Source organism: Lipophrys pholis (assembly GCF_963383615.2).
Source record: "Lipophrys pholis genome assembly, chromosome: 1".
Taxonomy (NCBI): Eukaryota; Metazoa; Chordata; class Actinopteri; order Blenniiformes; family Blenniidae; genus Lipophrys; species Lipophrys pholis.
The window spans coordinates 13,374,873-13,393,378 of NC_137635.1; the positions used below are offsets into that span (position 1 = coordinate 13,374,873).

Sequence of the window (18,506 nt, forward strand, 5' to 3'; positions counted from 1 at the left end):
ATTTAATTTAATTTAATTTAAATTACATGTCCGTGATATGTGGGCAGCACAGTTGTGCTCTCTGTCTCTGTCCTCTCATTTTCTCTCTTTCTATCTTCTAGCCTCCAACCAGAATAATAGAAAGTCTCCAGCTGTGAATCTGATTCTGCAGGTTTTACTGGCACTAATTAAATGAAACTGAATTGAATATGCAAACATGTGAAATTGGGTTCAATACCAGCCACTCTTTCAATGCCTATAAATCCGTTTTACCGCTACAGATACTCAAAGACAGTTATTCTCTTAACATTTGAATAATTCCAATGCAGAAAACTATTGGGAGCTGGACCATAATGTGTTTATTGGTAGTCTTACTTCAAAGCAGAAAATCATGACCCGGTTCAAGTCATGGTTGAATCTTTCTGGGTTTCTGAGTTTGCATGTTCTCCCTGGATGTGAGCGGTTTATTTTTATTTTGGTGTACTCTCTGCACTTTTTCCATCCATCTTCTACACCGTTCTATCCTGTGCAGGGTCGTGGGGCATTAACTGTGGCCCAGGGCAGGATACACCCTGGAAGGGTCACCAGTCCGTCAGAGGACAAACACACAGAGACAGGCAAACACACACACTCACATTCACAACGAGGGGCAATTCAGGGTCACCATTTAACCTCACATGCATGTTTTTTGACTGTGAGAAGCCGGAGTACCCAGAGGAAACTTGATTTGACTCAAACTGAAATGAACTAAATTTCACGACTGTGTCGTATTAGAACTGTTTATTTTGAGTACATTGTAGTGCTTGCAAGCACTCTGTTGGAGGAATGCAGTGAATGATGGGAGAAAGTCTGCGGTGCCTGTAGCCGTCTGATTGGCCGCCTCCCTCAGTGCCTGCCCTACAAGGAGTGAAGCTGGGGAGCGAGAGGAGGAGTGCAGGAGCAAGGAGGAGTCCCTGCCATGTTTGGGATGGAGAGATGGGGAGGAGGAGAAGGGTTATTAAACTCCTTCGCAGCTCCTCCGATGCTCACTTCTGTCTTGCCCCCACCTCCCAGCAGGCCCTGCACCTCCACGGTAAGTCCTCTTTCACCCTCTCCATCCTCTTGTCCTTCACCTCATCTAGACCTCTTCCACCTCCTCCTCCCAGCTTCCTCACTTGTCTCTGATAATATTTGCTTATGACCTATTTCACCTCATCTTTTCTGAACTGCTTTTGTCCTTTATATTCTCTATCTTTCCCACCAACTTCTTCTGTCTTTGCTTTCCACCTTTGCTTTCCTCTTCCTCTCCCTTGCTCCTGCTTTCCTCTTCTCTTGTCTCTTCTTCAGCTCTGGAAATTTTGGTTGAATCTGAGGGGAGTGGGGCTCATTTTGCTTTAATTTGGACTATCAGGTCCACTTTACCCCCAGTTATGACTATAAGGCTCATTTCCTCTCAGTAATGGTTCACTTTACCCACACTAATGACTGAAAGGATCTTCTACTCACCCAATTACTAAGAGCATACTTTTCCCTCAGTGATGACTAACAGGATTTATATACCTTCAGTGTGACTAACAGGCTCACTTTGCCCACAGTACTGAATATTGGGCCCACTTTTCCCTCAGTGGAGACTAATTGGCTCTCTTTGCCCACAGTGAGCTTAAAAAGATTACTTCACCCTCAGTAATGACTAACAGGCTCACTTTGCCCACAGAGTTGACTACAATGCTCACTTTCCCCCTCAGTGAAGACTAACAAGTTTGATTTGCCCTCAATAGGGACTAAAAGGCTCGTGTTGCCCTCAGTGGTGACTGTAAGGCTTACTATTCCCTCTGTGATGACTAATGGGCTCATGTTCACAGTTTTGGATTTTTAAGATCATTGAGATTTTATTGAGATCATCATCTTGTGGTTTCCAGCATCACATTCAGTTTGTGAGACAGTGTGTGATGCCCAGAACGAACTGAGGACAGACTTTGTTTAATTTGTTTCGACTCAGCAGAGGAGAGCAACATCCAGAAGTGATTCATGAAATAATAAGTTGAACTTGAACTGAAACAGCATCCTGCTGTCAGTGGTCAGTTTCTATGGAAACAAACCTCCCAGCTGGAGAGATGCTTGACTCAACATTGAGGAACAGTCAGACATTTCAAAATCATTGTAAACCAATCTGTCTACTTCAAACTTTAGCCATGATTGAAATTTTAAATTCCAAACTTTAATCTAAACTATAAACTTTCAAATTGACTTTTAACTTCAATCTTAATGTTCACTTCATATTTTCAATACAATTTTAAGCTTCACACTAAACTTTAGAATCAACTATCCATCTTAAACATTTGAACTTTAAACATTAAATAAAATTTTAATCTGAACTGGAAATCTTGAAACTTTTAAATCAACCTAAACTCTAACCTTTAAAAGCACAAACTAAAGTTTTCAGTTAAACTTTAATCTCTAACCTCTAAACATAATTTTGAATTTCAGTTTAAACACTTTATATCTCATCGATCTCTTTGGGAAATGACTTCTCTACATCAAGTATCCTGTTCAGAGCTACACTCAACTACATATATGAGGGGCAATGAGCTGCTATTCAAGGGGGCTGCCAGGGGGGCTGCCAGGGGCTCCAGGGCCTTGCTCAGGGACTCATACTGAGAATTTGTCTGCTGTGGGATGCAAACCTGTGAACATGAGCTTGCTTCTGCCAAATTGTCGTCTGATTTGAATGTTGTGATTCTCTTGAAGTCACCATTCCCTTTGAACTCAGGAGGGCAGATTTAACACTTGTTTAAGGGATTATATATGTGTCATATGGTATTTGGATTAAGTTTTATAGACTACTGTGAGGACATTTCTTATGATTTGAACTTTTTCTGATTATTTTCTGAATTAATTTAATTTAAACAGAGACAGTTCCATCCTCTGGTCTCTGGTAAGCAATCTCATCTGAATTTAGGTGAAATCGTGATGTCCTGATTTGTTCTGACCTCAGATCGAGATGCAGTCTGATATTTAGTTTGAGGCTGATTCTCAGCTGTGTGCTGACTCCTGGATGTTGACCTTCAGCCTGTAATGGCGTGGAAAAGCTGTTCAGGTTTATTTGATAACAGAAGTTTGTGTATCAAAGCCTCTTCTGGTTCTGCTTCTTTCTGTGACTCTGGGTTAAACATGCAGGGCTGCCTCGTTTGACATATTTATTTATTTATATATGTTATTTCTTTATAAACACAATGGGTTGTAGTTCTGGTCATATTTGTCAAAAACATCTGAAACCAAAAAATCTTGACTAGATATGGTCAAAAGGGGTGGAGCAGTGTGTGTGTGTGTGTGTGTGTGTGTGTGTGTGTGTGTGTGTGTGTGTGTGTGTGTGTGTGTGTGTGGTGGAGGTCTAGAGGGGTAAGAGCACACCAAAGAGAGTCAGAATTCGGCTTCATGCCCAAATTAGGAAGTTTTCCCAGAGTGCTTTGTGTTCATTTACTCTAAAGGAGAGTAGTAAAAATGTCATGAAGGAGGGGCAGCGGGGTGGGTGGGGTGGGGTGGGAAGGAGTGGGAAGGAGGAGGATGGGATGCAGGAGGCGGTGAAGTGACCTCAGTGAATAGCTCACAGATCCAGTCGTGGTGAACTACCGTCTAAATTTACTTACGAAGTTTGAATTTTCTCTACAGCACACAGAGTCCACCGAGTATGCACAAAAAAGAAAGTACAAAAAGTTGAATGACTTTGTCTCCTCTCTGCAGTGTGACTTGTAGTGTCGTTGCCCGCCCACAGCGCCCCCTGCAGTCATGTGTGATGATGAGGAGAGCACCGCTCTGGTCTGTGATAACGGCTCCGGTCTCTGTAAGGCCGGATTCGCCGGAGATGACGCCCCCCGCGCCGTCTTTCCGTCCATTGTGGGCCGACCCCGACACCAGGTGACTGCTTTTCATGTTTCACAGGGTTTTCCACTTTCATAGCCATGGTGACGTTTAGTGCAGTTTACAAGTGCAGTTGGGTTAATTCATTATACTTTACTGTGACTTCTAATGACACCATCTAAAGATCTGGACAGGACACATCTGAGACGGGTGGTCACATTTGAGGACCTTCGCCTGCAGGCCCGACCCGCTGATTGCTCTGTGTCTTTCAGGGAGTGATGGTGGGCATGGGGCAGAAGGACAGCTACGTGGGCGATGAGGCCCAGAGCAAAAGAGGAATCCTCACCCTCAAATACCCAATTGAGCACGGTATCATCACCAACTGGGACGACATGGAGAAGGTGAGTGACAGGTGGGGCACACCTGCTCAACAAACGTGATCTGGGCCTGACCTGACCTCATTCTGCACTCTGATTGGTCAGATCTGGCATCACTCCTTCTACAACGAGTTACGGGTGGCTCCAGAGGAACATCCCACCCTGCTGACCGAAGCGCCGCTCAACCCCAAAGCCAACCGCGAGAAGATGACACAGGTCGAACCACGTGCTGCTAAAGATCACAAACTACTGCGCTACACAGCTTACTACTGCTAAAGATCACTAACGAATTCCAAGGACTGCTAACTAATACTAAATAAATATGATTATTGATGAAGACCACTATCTGCTGCTAATGAAGGCAAAGTACTGCAAAAAAATTATAATAACTCCTGCTAAATATCACTAACTATTGATAAGGCTGCCAAGTACTGCTTAATACCTCTAACAACTATGAGTAACTGGGGTTTAACCAGGGTCTGAATCCCTACCTCCTATCCGAACCAGTGTCTGTTTCCCTACCCCAATCTGTCTGTCTGTCTGTCCTATCTATTTCTCTCTTCTATCCCCTCACCCCGACCAGAATAGGAGAAAGCTCTGACCTCTGAGCCTTGTTTTGCAAAGGTTTCTTCCTATTAGAGAGAGTTTTTCCTTTCCACAGTTGGCTATGCTTAATCATGTGGATTTGTTGGCTTTTTCTCTATAAAAAGCACCTAGAAATGACTGTGATGTAATTGGTGCTTCAGAAATAAAGTTGAATTGAATTGAAATTGAACTCGTGCTAAAGACCGCGAGCTAATGCTAAAGACTGTTAACTAAAGCTCAATATCACCAACTACTGCTAAAGACTACTACCATCTAATGCTTAACCCTGCTAATCTATCGAAACATGACAAAGTACTTCTAAACATTGCTAATTACCCCTAACTAATGTTGACTATGCAGATCATGTTCGAGACCTTCAATGTTCCTGCAATGTACGTGGCCATCCAGGCCGTCCTGTCACTGTACGCCTCGGGCCGCACTACAGGTTGGACCACACTACTGACCCACCTCACATCAGATCTAACCAAGAATAAATCCACCTCAGGCCAGATATATCTGGGTTTAAAACCACCTTAGAACTTATCTACCTGGGTTTAAATACACTTCACACAGGATCTAACCGGGTTTAAGACCACGTCAGACTAGATCTAACTGGGTTTAAAACCACTTCACACTAGATATAACCATGTTTAAAACCACCCCACTTAAAGGTTTGAGTTGAAGATAAACTTTGAAACTTCCATTAACTGAATATACAGTGTCTGACTATTGGCTAAGTCAAAGACTTAAAAGTTTTTCTCCTTCTCCTCAGGTATCGTCCTGGACTCTGGTGATGGAGTCACACATAACGTGCCAATCTATGAGGGTTACGCTCTTCCTCACGCCATCATGAGGTTGGACCTCGCAGGTCGTGACCTCACCGACTACCTCATGAAGATTCTGACCGAGCGAGGCTACAGCTTCGTCACCACAGGTTTGACGTTCGGCCGCGCCCACCTCCCCCAATCACAGCTGCCCTCTCTGACACACTTTGTGTTTTGTGTGTGTGTGTGTGTGTGTGTGTGTGTGTGTGTGTGTGTGTGTGTGTGTGTGTGTGTGTGTGTGTGTGTGTGTGTGTGTGTGTGTGAGCAGCTGAGAGGGAAATTGTGCGTGACATCAAGGAGAAGCTTTGCTACGTGGCACTGGACTTTGAGAACGAGATGGGAACGGCAGCCACCTCCTCGTCTCTGGAGAAGAGTTACGAGCTTCCTGACGGTCAGGTCATCACCATCGGTAATGAGAGGTTCCGCTGCCCTGAGACACTGTTCCAGCCCTCCTTCATTGGTCAGTACACACAGACAACCGTTTACTTTATTGGCTTCAACCCCCCAGGATATTCTTATTAAGGGTTCAGTCAGTAGTTAGTCTACTTGTTTCCGTAAAATATCCTGCAGTGACCATAAATCTGGTCAAAAGCCTCCTGAAACTGACACAGTGTGGAAGTGGTAAGTGGTTCAGAACTTTGATGTTTTTCACGATGCACTTGATTCTTGAGGAGCCTGAAAATAAAATACAGTATGTTGAAGAATTGATTGAATACAAAGCCAACCTGGTGCTGGGTCCTCCTGCAGGGATGGAGTCTGCTGGGATCCATGAGACCACCTACAACAGCATCATGAAGTGTGACATCGACATCCGCAAAGACCTGTATGCCAACAATGTGCTTTCTGGAGGAACGACCATGTACCCAGGCATTGCAGATCGCATGCAGAAGGAGATCACTGCTCTGGCCCCAAGCACCATGAAGATCAAGGTCAGTGCTCAGTCGACTCCAAATACACTGAATAATTCCTGCAGTCTGCTGGTTCCTCAAACGCACCACAGCAAGCTATTCTAATAGAAAAATAAATCAGTTTTCATTAGGTCCACAGATGTGATTTAGCAAAGTCTAATTCTGTCTCCTGCCAGAAGGTTAATTTTATGATGACCTCCAGTGGTTTTGTACAATATAACAAGCAGGACGTTTACCAAAAAGGCTGTTTTTCAAAAGCAGTTTGAAACCAACACAAAGTTGAAAGTCTTTTAAACTACCTGTTCATTCCGGTCACTATGGCAACCATTAACCTATTATCATGGCTTCCAATTACTATGACAATGACAGTACAGTATCAGGTCAATCCAGTAATTTTTTTTGTTTTGTACTAATACATACGGTTGACATGGACCTACTGTGCCCAAACTATTTTCTATATGTAGAAAAAAATAAATAAAATCCTGAAACTTGAGTCTTGAATTATTAGAAATGAAAACCAGTGCTGAGGTTTCTGACATTCTCCGACTCCGTCCGTTAGATCATTGCCCCTCCAGAGAGAAAGTACTCGGTGTGGATCGGCGGCTCCATCCTGGCTTCGCTCTCCACCTTCCAGCAGATGTGGATCAGTAAGCAGGAGTACGACGAGGCCGGACCCTCCATCGTCCATCGCAAGTGCTTCTAGAGGCCCGTCCCCTTCAGTCTCAGCACCCTCTGTATTTTAACCCTCACTGAGCACCAGCTAACCCGCATCAGGTCACCAGAAGCCCCGCCCACAGGAAGTCCCGGTGTGAAAACGGGATGTGGTGTTTAGTTGCTTTTGGTGAACTGAACCTTGAAAACTTTCAGAAGGCCCAACAGGAAACATTCAGCCCAAACAGCCTCCCCCTCCTCCTCTGGTCACCTGTAAGCCTCACCCACCACCCCCCTCACTCCACCTGAGACCCCGCCTCCCACCCTGCCCCCTCCAGGTTGGTATGTTTCTGTCAGAAAGTGTGTTTCTATTTTTTTGATGAATAACGGCCTGAAAGTCGCCCAGTGCTCCCGCCACACTGTGATGTCACACGGCGTATGATGATGTCAGGAGGCATGGCCATGCGCTCCATGTGGTCTGGTAAAGATGACGTGTGAGGTGATGGTTGGACAATGACAATAAAAAGCTCTGAAGCCAAAAACATGTCTGTTGTTCACTGTTTGTTCTGACAGTTCACGAATCAGCAGTTTGAACACTGATGCCACTGTTGGCTTTTCTGTTGTTTACTGGGGCAACAGCAGCTTGGATCACAATGTCACATGATCTTCAGACCAAACTAAAAACAGCAAAGATGATGAGAAACTCTTCTGGAGGTCACATTGACCACCCCAGATTTAGGTAAGCCAACTACTTCGGGTTCTGAAGACATTAGATGAGCATACGGTTACACAGGAAGCCTTCTGGCGTTTGGGCCACATTTCTGTCAATCTATTGAAAGTGTAGTGGAACGGAGTAAAGGAGTAAGATTAAAAGTAAACAATAAAAGGTGCAAGAGTTCAAAGTATGACTGTGATAACACCTCAAGATATTAACACTACCAGACACATTGCTGCCCCAGATAGTAGCTCCTTCTCAATTTAACTGTCCTCGCCATCATAGTTATCATTGACTCCTTCTGTATAGAAAAGAACTGTGCTTTATCATGGTATTTGTAGTGTATTAAAGTGGATGACGCTATGTTGAACTGATTGCCAAACACTTATTTCAACACATTGAATGCACAATGAGTATAAAGGCAGTGGCGTTTACACACTTTGAAGTGCATAAATGTGTTCTTTGTGTGTATATGCAAGAGAAATGAGCCATAATTTATGCTTTTCACAGATTTTCATATGGGGGAAAGATGGCAAAGACAACCCAAACAACCAACCACACCCAAACTTTGGAGCTAAAGCTATCTTAAATATTTGGTCAGATGACTTTATCAATACACAGCTACTGCTTTATAGTACAACTTCAGTTGGTTGAAACTAGTCACACAGTTATAGACAAAGTTATAAATAATTGTAAGATATAAAAAGGTTCAAACTATTTTTTATACTGTAACCTGGTTATAAACTTGCTTTAAGTTATAGAGTGGTTCTAATCTTATAAGTCACACTGGTTATAAACAGTTCTGAAGTGGTTTTGAGTTGTTCAGTGGTTGTAAATCGAGACTCGACAGCCGATCACCGATCTGGTTTTTCTCGCCCTTCTCCATTCCCCCTGATTGAGAAATAAATCCACACCCACATGTGAGAGGAAACACGAGGAGCTTTATTTCCACACATGGAGACACCTGAACATCAAAACTCCTGCGGCCAGTGAACACACCACCAGCAGTCAGCACAGAGAGTGTGTGAGGGCACAAAACACATCTGAGCAGCTTTTTATGAAAACATTTCTTCATTGTTAACTCAGAATCCAGCATGAAACTCTGCTGGATTCCTCCTTCATCTGGGATCAAATGTAAATACTGTGGTAAGTGAATGTAACTACCAGCGCCCCCTGCTGAGTCCAATGATTTCACTACGTCACATTCGGGTTTTTAAAAAACTGGTAAAAACTTTGGATTTAAAGTTTGAGCTGGTTTGCTCCTTCTGGAAAAAATACAAACACTTTCAAACATTTGGTGTTGAACTTACTGTCTCCTGGTGGGCGGGTTCAGTCCCACAGGACAGCCGGGCCAGGCTGAACAATACAACCCCCCCACTAGAAGTCAAAGTGATGAAAACAGCAGCAGCGTAGTGACACAGAAGTCAAGAACGGGGCAGGATGGGATTCAATATCATGTTTTAAAATTACAAATTAAAGTAAGATAATATTTAGAATTAACCTGGTTACTAGAGAGTAACGTACCATGTAAAACTAACAGTATCGGAGACTATTTTTATTATTGCGTTAGCAATGAGGGTCTAGTCCACCTGATGGTAGTAGTCTCATACTGTCATGGGTATAACTGATAAGAACAGGTTGGCCTGTTTCAAACTGTTCATTAATTAAAGTCTTAATGTCACCTTCATAGGAAGTGAAGGATCCGTGGGGCGTTCGGGTGCTAATGGCATTTAAAAGGGTACTTTTACTGTTGAAGGACAGTGAAAACACTCTTTTCAGTAGCTGTAAAGTCTCACTGCTAGATAGCAGGGATCATTAAAGGGCTGAAACTCCTCAAATCGTGCATCCAAAATAAATCCAATAAATTAAACGGCAGCACAGCAAATTTCAACTCTTCAAGCTTCCTGATGAAGCAGATTCAGTGAATCCTCATCAGGTCGAACAGCAAACATTCATGTGTTTCTCATGAGAAGGCACTCCAACGTTTAGGTCCTTGAAAACACCACAGAATCACACCGCAGGAAAAACTCTAACCCACAACTAATCCCACAACTTAACCCACAAGTCAACAATAATAACCACAACAACAGGTAGAAACAAATGTTTGTTGTCTGTACAGCCGCAAACATGTTACAGAACAAATCCCAGAGAAAACCACACACACATACGCGCACACACACACACACAGACATTCACAGTTTCCTCTTCAGACAAAAAAAAGCATGGCAGTAAACAGCGACTTCTGTCTGTCACCTGAGGTCCAGCAGGCTGAGCTTCGAGTCCCTGACCAACACGTGTTTACACACCTGAGAAAAGGGGGCGGAGTTACAGCAGTTAGACGTGGAGCCTCCAGAAGAGCAGCGTAAAAATATAAAGTTCTCAGTCGTATTTCTGTGCATCCACCGCAGGTAGAAAGTGGTTAGTTTAGCGTAGCATGACGATTAGGAGCAGTGTTAGTCAGGCTCCTTGAAGAGAGATGGAACCAAGTACAGGGGCTTCAACAGAGGAGGTTGTTAGAGAGCAAAAGCACTGCATGTGAGTGTGTGTGTGTGTCAGATGTGAATGCAGATACTCACGGTGAACAGTGGCGGCTCTTTGGAGTGAGGATGGAAACCTTTGAGTCTGCACCTGGAAACCTCCAGCATCCCCGGAGCAGTGAGCCTGAACACACCCGTACTGAGAGAGGGCAGAGTCAGTGCGTGGCTTTAGCGGAACATAGCACACTCTGTGTGTGTGTGTGTGTGGGTGTGTGTGTGTGTGTGTGTGTGTGTGTGTGTGTGTGTGTGTGTGTGTGTGTGTGTGTGTGTGTGTGTGTGTGTGTGTGTGTGTGTGTGTACATACTCGTTGTGTTTTGGTGCGCACACGATGGCGATGGCCTCCGGCAGCATGAGCTGGTAGGAGCAGTGCGTGTGGAGGTCGACGCTGGACAGGAAGGCCGTCTGAGTGGGATGAGTCTGCACACACAAGAGGTCAGAGGTCGGTGGACACGATGATGTCGTGCTCTCACTGGTCCGAACCAAAGTCTCACATGACAACATTCGACTGAATGTATAATTTTAACGTGTTATCGTACGTGGATCCAGCCCAGAGTCAGCAGGTTTTGTTGGTCCTGGAAACTGAAGAGTTCTTCCACATTCTCCATGTCACAGAAGTCCGGACCAGCAGACTGCTTCGGGATCACCACATGGGTCAGGACCAGGTCGTCGTGGGTCTGAGGAGGGGGCATTCACAGGTGGGGGGGGGGTATGACTGGTCAGCTGGTCCTGAGTTAAAAACATGAAGGAAATTCTTCTACTAAAGAAGCACGCGAGCAAAAGTTTGGACCACATCCGGCTGACAGTGAACTCCTCACCAGACGCCCACACAGCACTCCGCAGGTTTCAATCCCTCTGGCTGTGTTGGAGTCGGCCAGCAAGAGGAAGCGATATGTCAGATCTCTGGGAATCACCACCTGTCTCAGACCCTCCACCCTCTGACCTGCGCGTGCACATGCACACAAAAAACCCACTCACAACTCGTACGTATTAAACATTCAGAGGGATTTTTCAGATCCATTTATACAGAGCACCTCCACTGCTTCATAATCCTATCTCAACCTTCTACTCTCTCTCGGCTCAAAACTTCACCTTCAAGAAGAAACTCTTAAAATTATAGTATCTTGTACTTTAGAAACAGCCTCATGAGGCATATCTACATATATCTGACATACATGTCAATGAAGTTTATATCCACAGGCAATATTAGAAAGGTTTTTTTAAATAGTTTTGGTGTACTGACTGTGTACTCCAGCCAGCGTGGCAGCTGGTTGGCTGATTGGACCAGGAGGTTTGTTTCGGTTCTGGTCTGCCCGCTGGGATCTATTGCTGTCTCTGATTGGCTGCTGAGACAGACAAGAGCCATCTGTGACCTCAGGCACTTTGGTCTCCACCTGCTGGAAGAAACAACAGGAGTACCAGTATTATTATACTGGTGGTCCAGGACATGATGGTCACTCACAATGGTAAAACTACTCATTGTATCAGTTGTAGTAAAAGTATCATGAATGCGTCCGTCTACCTTGTGCCCCGCCTCCACTCCTCTTTGATTGGCCAGCTCCTGACGCCTCAGCTGGTCCTCGAAGTAGCGAAACTGTTCGGACTCGATCTGCATCTGTCGCAGTGTGGCGACGCGCTGCCGCTCCTCCTCCAGCAAGCCCCGCCTGCTATCGTCGTCCAATAAGGAGAGTCGCTGAACTTGTTGGCCACACCCATCTACCACCACAACCTGTTTCTGTTGGAAGTTCTGAATTCATGAGTATCGTCCACCAGCAGAGCGAGCTTCTACAATTTATACAACACTGTGAGTGGCACCCCTCCGAGGAAACCCCAGGAAATGAAACGCAGAAAGCTGATTGGACGGTGGACTAACCTGCGATCTGAGGTACTCGGTGTACTCCCTACTGTATTTCTCGTGAAGACGTTTCTTCAGTTCGTCTTTACGAGGAAATGCCACCTCCTGAAGTTTCTGGAGCAATGAAAAACACATGATACGACGCCGTCTAACAGCATATTCACACCGCCGGTCTGATCTGTTTACCTTCATGATGAGCTGCTTCTCTGGGACTGCTGCACACTGCTGGTAGTCCCTGTGAGTGGGCAGCTTCTCCACAAACAGCCTGGACACAAGCAGAAAAAGGTCAGTCTTCTCCAAAGCCGCCTGAAAGTTTCAAGATACCATTTGTCGATTCTCACGTGATGAATTTGGTGTAGAGGACAAAGGCGTTCTCCAGGCTGCCCTCCTCCAGGTAAACCGCCGCCATGCGCTCCATCTCCACGCCGGAGCGGAAGTACCGCCTGGGCTCGATGTCCTCGTTGATCTCCACGCTGCATCCCATCTTCCCCAGTGCCCGGACCCGCTCCGCTGCCGTCAGGGACACGTCGGTGTACTCCGGCTCAGCCGCCAGCTTCTTCTACACAAACACAGGTATCGCTCAGCTCCAGAGCCTCCCAGACAAAAGACTTCTCGCTTCTCAGCACAAAAAGTCAAAAGAAACAAAAGATGAAAATGTTGATTCGGTTCAGAGGACCGAACGTATTTGTTATTGGAGCACAGCATCAACTTTATCCATAAGCATGGACTGTATCCGGACTGGGATTCAGATTCAGCATCTGAAAGAGCCATAATCATCCCACGCAAGTGGTGACAGCGATGCAAGTAAAAGCATGTCAGGAGATGTCGCCCCCATGCTATCTTGCACACTAATCTGTGTTAACATGCAATGGGTATTTTTGAATAAACAATAATCAAAGAGAGTAACTGCACAGCTGCACATCTCTGTGAGGCAGTGGTTTGTGTTATAAAGTCTTACAGATCCCGCCCAGATGCTGATGTTGCCCCCTGGTGAAAATGAGTTTGATAGCCTGGCTTCACAGCCTTCAGCTACATGTCAACACTAGAAATACACAGGCCAACACTGAGTCAGGAAACACTTTAAAATCCAACACTGAAGTGAGTCTGAAGACAGGAAACTCAGATGTACGCCCCCTGAATGCAGCGTTTGTTACTGAGCTCATTGACATGAGGAGACGTCTGAGCGGAGGACAAGCAGCCCTCTGTCACAAGAGACATCCGGAACAGAGAGAAACAATCGCAACCATCAAAAAAAAAACAACAACAACCCCACAGTCATCCAGAAATCAGAGCTTCACGTTCAATTTATAAAGTCCCAAAATTTAGATTAAAATCTTTTAGTTCAGATGGAGCAGATTCAGCCACTCTTCACACACTACTAGATAATGACGTTTTCCTGGCGGAAGTGGAATATGTTAATAGGAAGGACTTTGCACGATTGTGTCACATGAGCAGGATGTAGAGGATTCGGAAACACACTATAGTTAGTTGAAAATGTAGGATGTCACCAGGCCTTACCAGCTCTGCTTTTGCTCAGGATGTGGCGCAGGCATCCACATTTTCACACGCTGAGTGGTTGACCAGTGGGAACGGCGACTTTATGGAAAGCCTGTTTAGGTTCCATGTAGCTAAACTTCTATTCCAATCTGCCCTTGTACCCAAGTTCTGTGATATCCGTTTTAAACTGTGCTCCTCAAGGATCGCTGTTCTTTATGTTTCAGATGTCTCTCTGCTCCAATCCACCTGACTCACATAAAGTTTTACCAGATGGGCTGGAGAGGGTTTGCGAACACACTATAGCTAGTTGGAGTGTCAAAGAAAATGTTGGATTAAATAAGTGTTGCTTCACTTTCACACGTGATGACTGTGTGTGTGGCATGAGTGGGTGTATATACACTGCAGCTATATGGATACATTTATACATGAATTGTGTTTATAATCGTGTATAAATGTGCATTTGTGAATATTGTCAGGAGTTACATCTCTGAAATAAATCATCAGTTTTGTTGACTGTTCCAGTTTTTCTGGCGGAAGAGACATTAACCAATTTCCCCAATTAGCTGACAATGATGCCGGTGACAAAGTATTTCATTCTGAACTGATCTCCTGCTTCGTGTCCTCATAACATTGGTAAAACACACATCTGTGTTACTCACCAGCGTGGTTAAGCTGAAGCCTTGTTCCATCGCGTTTACGTCCTTTGACTGTGTCCCAATGTCACTCCTGCGCACACCGATGCTTCGCCCATCTGCCACCTCCCATGATGCTTCACTGCAGGGGAGAACCAACTTAGTCATCATGACGAAGTACAACGTCATCACCATCTTCATCGTTATCGCCATCATTTCGTACATGTTGTGCAGTTTGATGATTGGGTGTGTAGATGACATGTGTGTTTGCTGTATAATTGTATAGAATGTTTGTTGTATAGATTTGATGTATTTTTGGGGTAGCAGTGTTTGTCATGTTGTTGTATAATGGTGTATTTGTTGTGTAGCTGCCTTTTTTGCATAGTTGATATATTTTATTTGAATGGATTGGTTGTACTTGTGCAAAACAGACTCGTTTTAGTTTTCTAGATCTTCTTGTGTAACTGTGTATATTATGTAGATTATGTGTAATTGTTATTTCGATGTCATTGTAGATATGTTCTATGTGTAGTTGTGTAGATGTGTGGTTGTCTAAGTGTTCAGTTGTGTTGAAGTGTGTATGAGCTTCTGTGTAGTTGTGTAGATGTTGTGCAGTCATGTAGATGCTGGGTAAGTGTGCAGTTGTGTGTTTGTTGTGCAGATGTTATGCAGTAGTATGGATGTGGAGATGATGTGCTGTTGTGCAGATGTTGCGTGGACGAAACGTCACTCTCACGTCACACCGGATATCCGCTCTGCCTTCAACGTGAACCACGCTTTTCAAAATACAAGTATTTGCCATAAGGATATTCAGTCACGTCGCTCTTTCAGGATAAAGTGAATAAATCGTAATATCCGCCTGTGATTTCTGAGCTCGCTGCTCTTTAAAATCACCACCGGCCGAGGATGAACACATCGCAGTTTTTTTGTACATCATCACAAACAAACAAAATCCCCCAAAACCTCAATTTACCAGCTGTTTCTTCGCGGTCCTCAGTCCGAACCACGTCGCCATCCCACAGCCGTTGCGTGGTGCCCAGAAGCGGATCGACCTGTCCCGGAGGCTGTGGATGATGAAAACCGAGGAAAGCTCCGAAAGAGGCTCTGGCAGCGACCCGCGGCAGAGACAGTGGCGGCGAAGATCGTCTCTGAAAACAGATGACTCACCAACAACTGGCCAATTCCACTACGCATGCGCAACAGCACCGTCTCTATAGACTGGTTGAAAAATAATAATGACTCACTTCGACGTGTTTTACGAAAACCAGACAAAGAAACACGTTTTATTTATATTTTTACTACATTCGGAAACTTTAGAGCACTGCAAATAAAAAAAAATTACATTTTGGAAGACAAATTGTGAAAGGAACTGCTACATGAAAAAGTGATAGAACAATCTACAGTTTTATATTCATCCAGTAATCAAGAGAAACCTGGTTTGATTTCATTTTTATGCTTTAGTTTGTAAAATCTTCATGGGTTGTTATATGTTCTATTTAAAATGGTAAAGCAGTTTTACCATTTACATCTTTCACGTGTCATATTTTGTCTGTCTTGGTAAAATTATGTGTTTTAATTGTTTGCATAGTGCAAATCATGAACTTGTTTACATTACTGCTCAGTTATTGACATTTGCAATTGCTTGACAAAGTAACTGAGATTTATAGATTGCAAGCTTATATTTGTGCGTTTGCCAGAAATTGAAAATACAGTTATCACCCACAGGGAAATAAAGGCAGTCTATTTCTCACTTATCATATCCTTTTTCATTCATCTTGTTTAGGACTATTACATTTGGAGGCACAAGTGAGACTGGCCTCCAACACAACAGAACGCAACCTACGTTGATCATCTTTTAAATGTAACCTATTTGCCTGTTTGCACAGAACTCCGTTATAGCATGTGAAAGCCTTTCCGAATAAAAGTCTTCATCCTGAGTTGCACTTCCACAAAGTCCAGCCCTGGTTTCAGTAAACCAGTGCTTACCAACTGCAATGTGGAGTCAGAAGTTAAGAATGTACCGTTTACATTGAAGGAGCTCAGCACTGACAGACTGTAACAAGCAAAAATCTAAATGTTCTTGTTTCACAAACCACCAAACATGTTGAACCTGATGAACTGTGTGAATTTGAAGGAATGTCAGAACTGCTGAACTTAATAGACGTGATAAAAACAGTGCAAGAGGCTGAAAACAACAGAACGAAAAACAACAAAAATTAAGGAAAGACCTTGAGTCATGACAATGATAAAGCTGATCTCCAGCTTGAACTCTTGCAATTCACTATCTCTGAGGAGCGGGGGGAGCTGATGGGGGCCGAGGCTCTTGCTCAGGGAACCACGGTGCATATTTTTCACATACAAGCAGATATTCTGCTATTAAAAGCAGAACTATCACAAATCAGAGAATCAATTCACCAGTTAAGTCAACCTGGACAAACTTATCACACTGCTGGTAGTCCAAGGTTTGTGACAAAAGCTATCCAACTTTGCACCTAAAGATACCCAATGCCTCTGCTTCGACCTGTAGGTACTATTGGCTTTACAAGGAGTGTCTATTTAAATGAGGTGAGATTGCCCCTGAGGGACAGGTAGTGACAGGACCTGCCAAAACCGTCCCACAAATGCTCCAATTGTTGCAAGAAGAAGGAAGGTCAGAGGTTCCAACAGAGTTCAGTCTGTAAAAGACCCTCCAAACTAGAAAGACAAGGTCTAAATGACATGCAACACAAAAGCCCCACAACCACATTCCTATCTGACCATAACTGGCAAAAAGAAAAATATTCTGACAAACAGTGACTGAACTGGTTTTTAAAAAAAATTTTTATCATTACTTCCTGCCTCAAAGGGAAGAACATTGAAATGTTATCGAACACTAATGAGATGACATCTGACCATTCTCCTAACCCTGAACCCAAAGATTTTGCCTAGATCATGTCCCGAGAGGATCCCCTTCATATTGAGACTGCGAATAGTACAGAGATGCCATAAGCAGGATGGTAGGAGTGTCATTAAATATGGACATGCTGAGGAGTTTCATATTTTGTCATGCGTTGGTGGTCAGCAGCTTTGTCCCATCAGTGGCTTTAAAGTAGTTGAGTGAGTCGCTATGTTAAAGCAAAATCATCAGCCTGGAAAAAGAAATCTCATTCATCTCATTCATCTTATACATCTGCGGTTGTTTGCGTGACAAAGTAAGTGTGGCTTTTTCCAGTTGTGCAAAGTTCACAGAGAGCTACAGCGCAAGTTCATAGCAAAAGACAACCAAACACTGGACATTTGTATGATTGATTTAGGTTATGTGAAGAGGTGTGTGTCAGATATGGAGATTAAATGAAGTTTGGGTAGCTTGTGAGCAATTCTGAGCAGTAGAGTCTTAATATCAAACTATTAATATAAAGCTTGTTGTGTACTTCTCAGGACAGAGCTACAGCAGTAAGCTCACAAATGATAAACAAAAATAAATTATCTCAGTAAGCAGTCTTGCAGTGCTGTTTTTGCAGAGTTTTTTGTCTGAGATGCCATAAAGGAGTGAATCTCAGCGAAGAGGAGATAAAAACATGGACAAGAAGGGATCTACAACCTGCAACCTGTAGCTCTTTGGCCCTGCTGTAGTGGCTCCCTGAGCCTTTCATAAAGTTACACCTCAATAATCTTTTTTTTTTTTTTTATTAACACAACTTTATGCAGCTTTATGCAAAGCAATTTTCAAAAGCACTTAACTCTTGCTAAAAATGGACTCATGCTTCGAAAGAAAGGCTCAACCAAAATGGCTAAAAATAGCAAAAACCATGAGAAATGGGAGGAAAAATGGATAAAACTGATAAAGCAGCCTAAAACAAAGTGCCAAAATGATTGAATGACACCTAAAATGTCTAAACGGTAAAACGGAAGAAGGTTAAAAACTCTAAGATCATGTACAAAAACAGCTGAAAATGTAATGTTTATCATCCTAAATTGTAATTGAAATTTCATAAACGCAACATAAGACACCGTTCATGTTCAGATATCAAAACTATATATGAAACCTCAAGAGCTGGGGCAGCCTCATTTTAAAGGTCCAGTGTGTTTTGCGGCTCCAGTTGTCTTAAATTTGGTGTAAAGTCACAAAAATG

At 43.7% G+C, this 18,506-nt stretch overlaps 2 protein-coding genes across 3 annotated transcripts; one reads left to right on the forward strand and one right to left on the reverse strand.

Annotated features, from left to right (window-relative positions):
* Nucleotides 1-991: 991 nt before the first annotated feature.
* Nucleotides 992-7,698, forward strand: acta2 (actin alpha 2, smooth muscle). The gene is made up of 9 exons (XM_080479653.1): nt 992-1,051; nt 3,700-3,873; nt 4,089-4,217; nt 4,299-4,409; nt 5,139-5,223; nt 5,551-5,712; nt 5,871-6,062; nt 6,350-6,531; nt 7,070-7,698. Exons 2-9 carry the CDS (start codon nt 3,745-3,747, stop codon nt 7,211-7,213), a joined length of 1,134 nt encoding a protein of 377 aa, XP_080335779.1. The 5' UTR covers nt 992-1,051; nt 3,700-3,744; the 3' UTR covers nt 7,214-7,698.
* Nucleotides 7,699-8,796: 1,098 nt separating this feature from the next.
* stambpl1 (STAM binding protein-like 1) lies at nt 8,797-15,584 on the reverse strand. Of its 2 annotated transcripts, none has more exons than XM_080467371.1 (12): nt 15,368-15,584; nt 14,422-14,536; nt 12,607-12,824; nt 12,452-12,530; nt 12,284-12,379; nt 11,933-12,157; nt 11,654-11,807; nt 11,229-11,353; nt 10,950-11,087; nt 10,718-10,830; nt 10,453-10,552; nt 8,797-10,182 (listed from the first exon to the last, which is right to left on the reverse strand). In XM_080467371.1, exons 2-12 carry the CDS (start codon nt 14,449-14,451, stop codon nt 10,126-10,128), a joined length of 1,335 nt encoding a protein of 444 aa, XP_080323497.1. In that variant the 5' UTR covers nt 14,452-14,536; nt 15,368-15,584; the 3' UTR covers nt 8,797-10,125. The 2 variants fall into 2 exon arrangements, with proteins under 2 accessions (XP_080323497.1, XP_080323498.1); XM_080467372.1 differs by having other exon boundaries at nt 8,799-10,182; nt 11,933-12,145.
* Nucleotides 15,585-18,506: the final 2,922 nt, after the last annotated feature.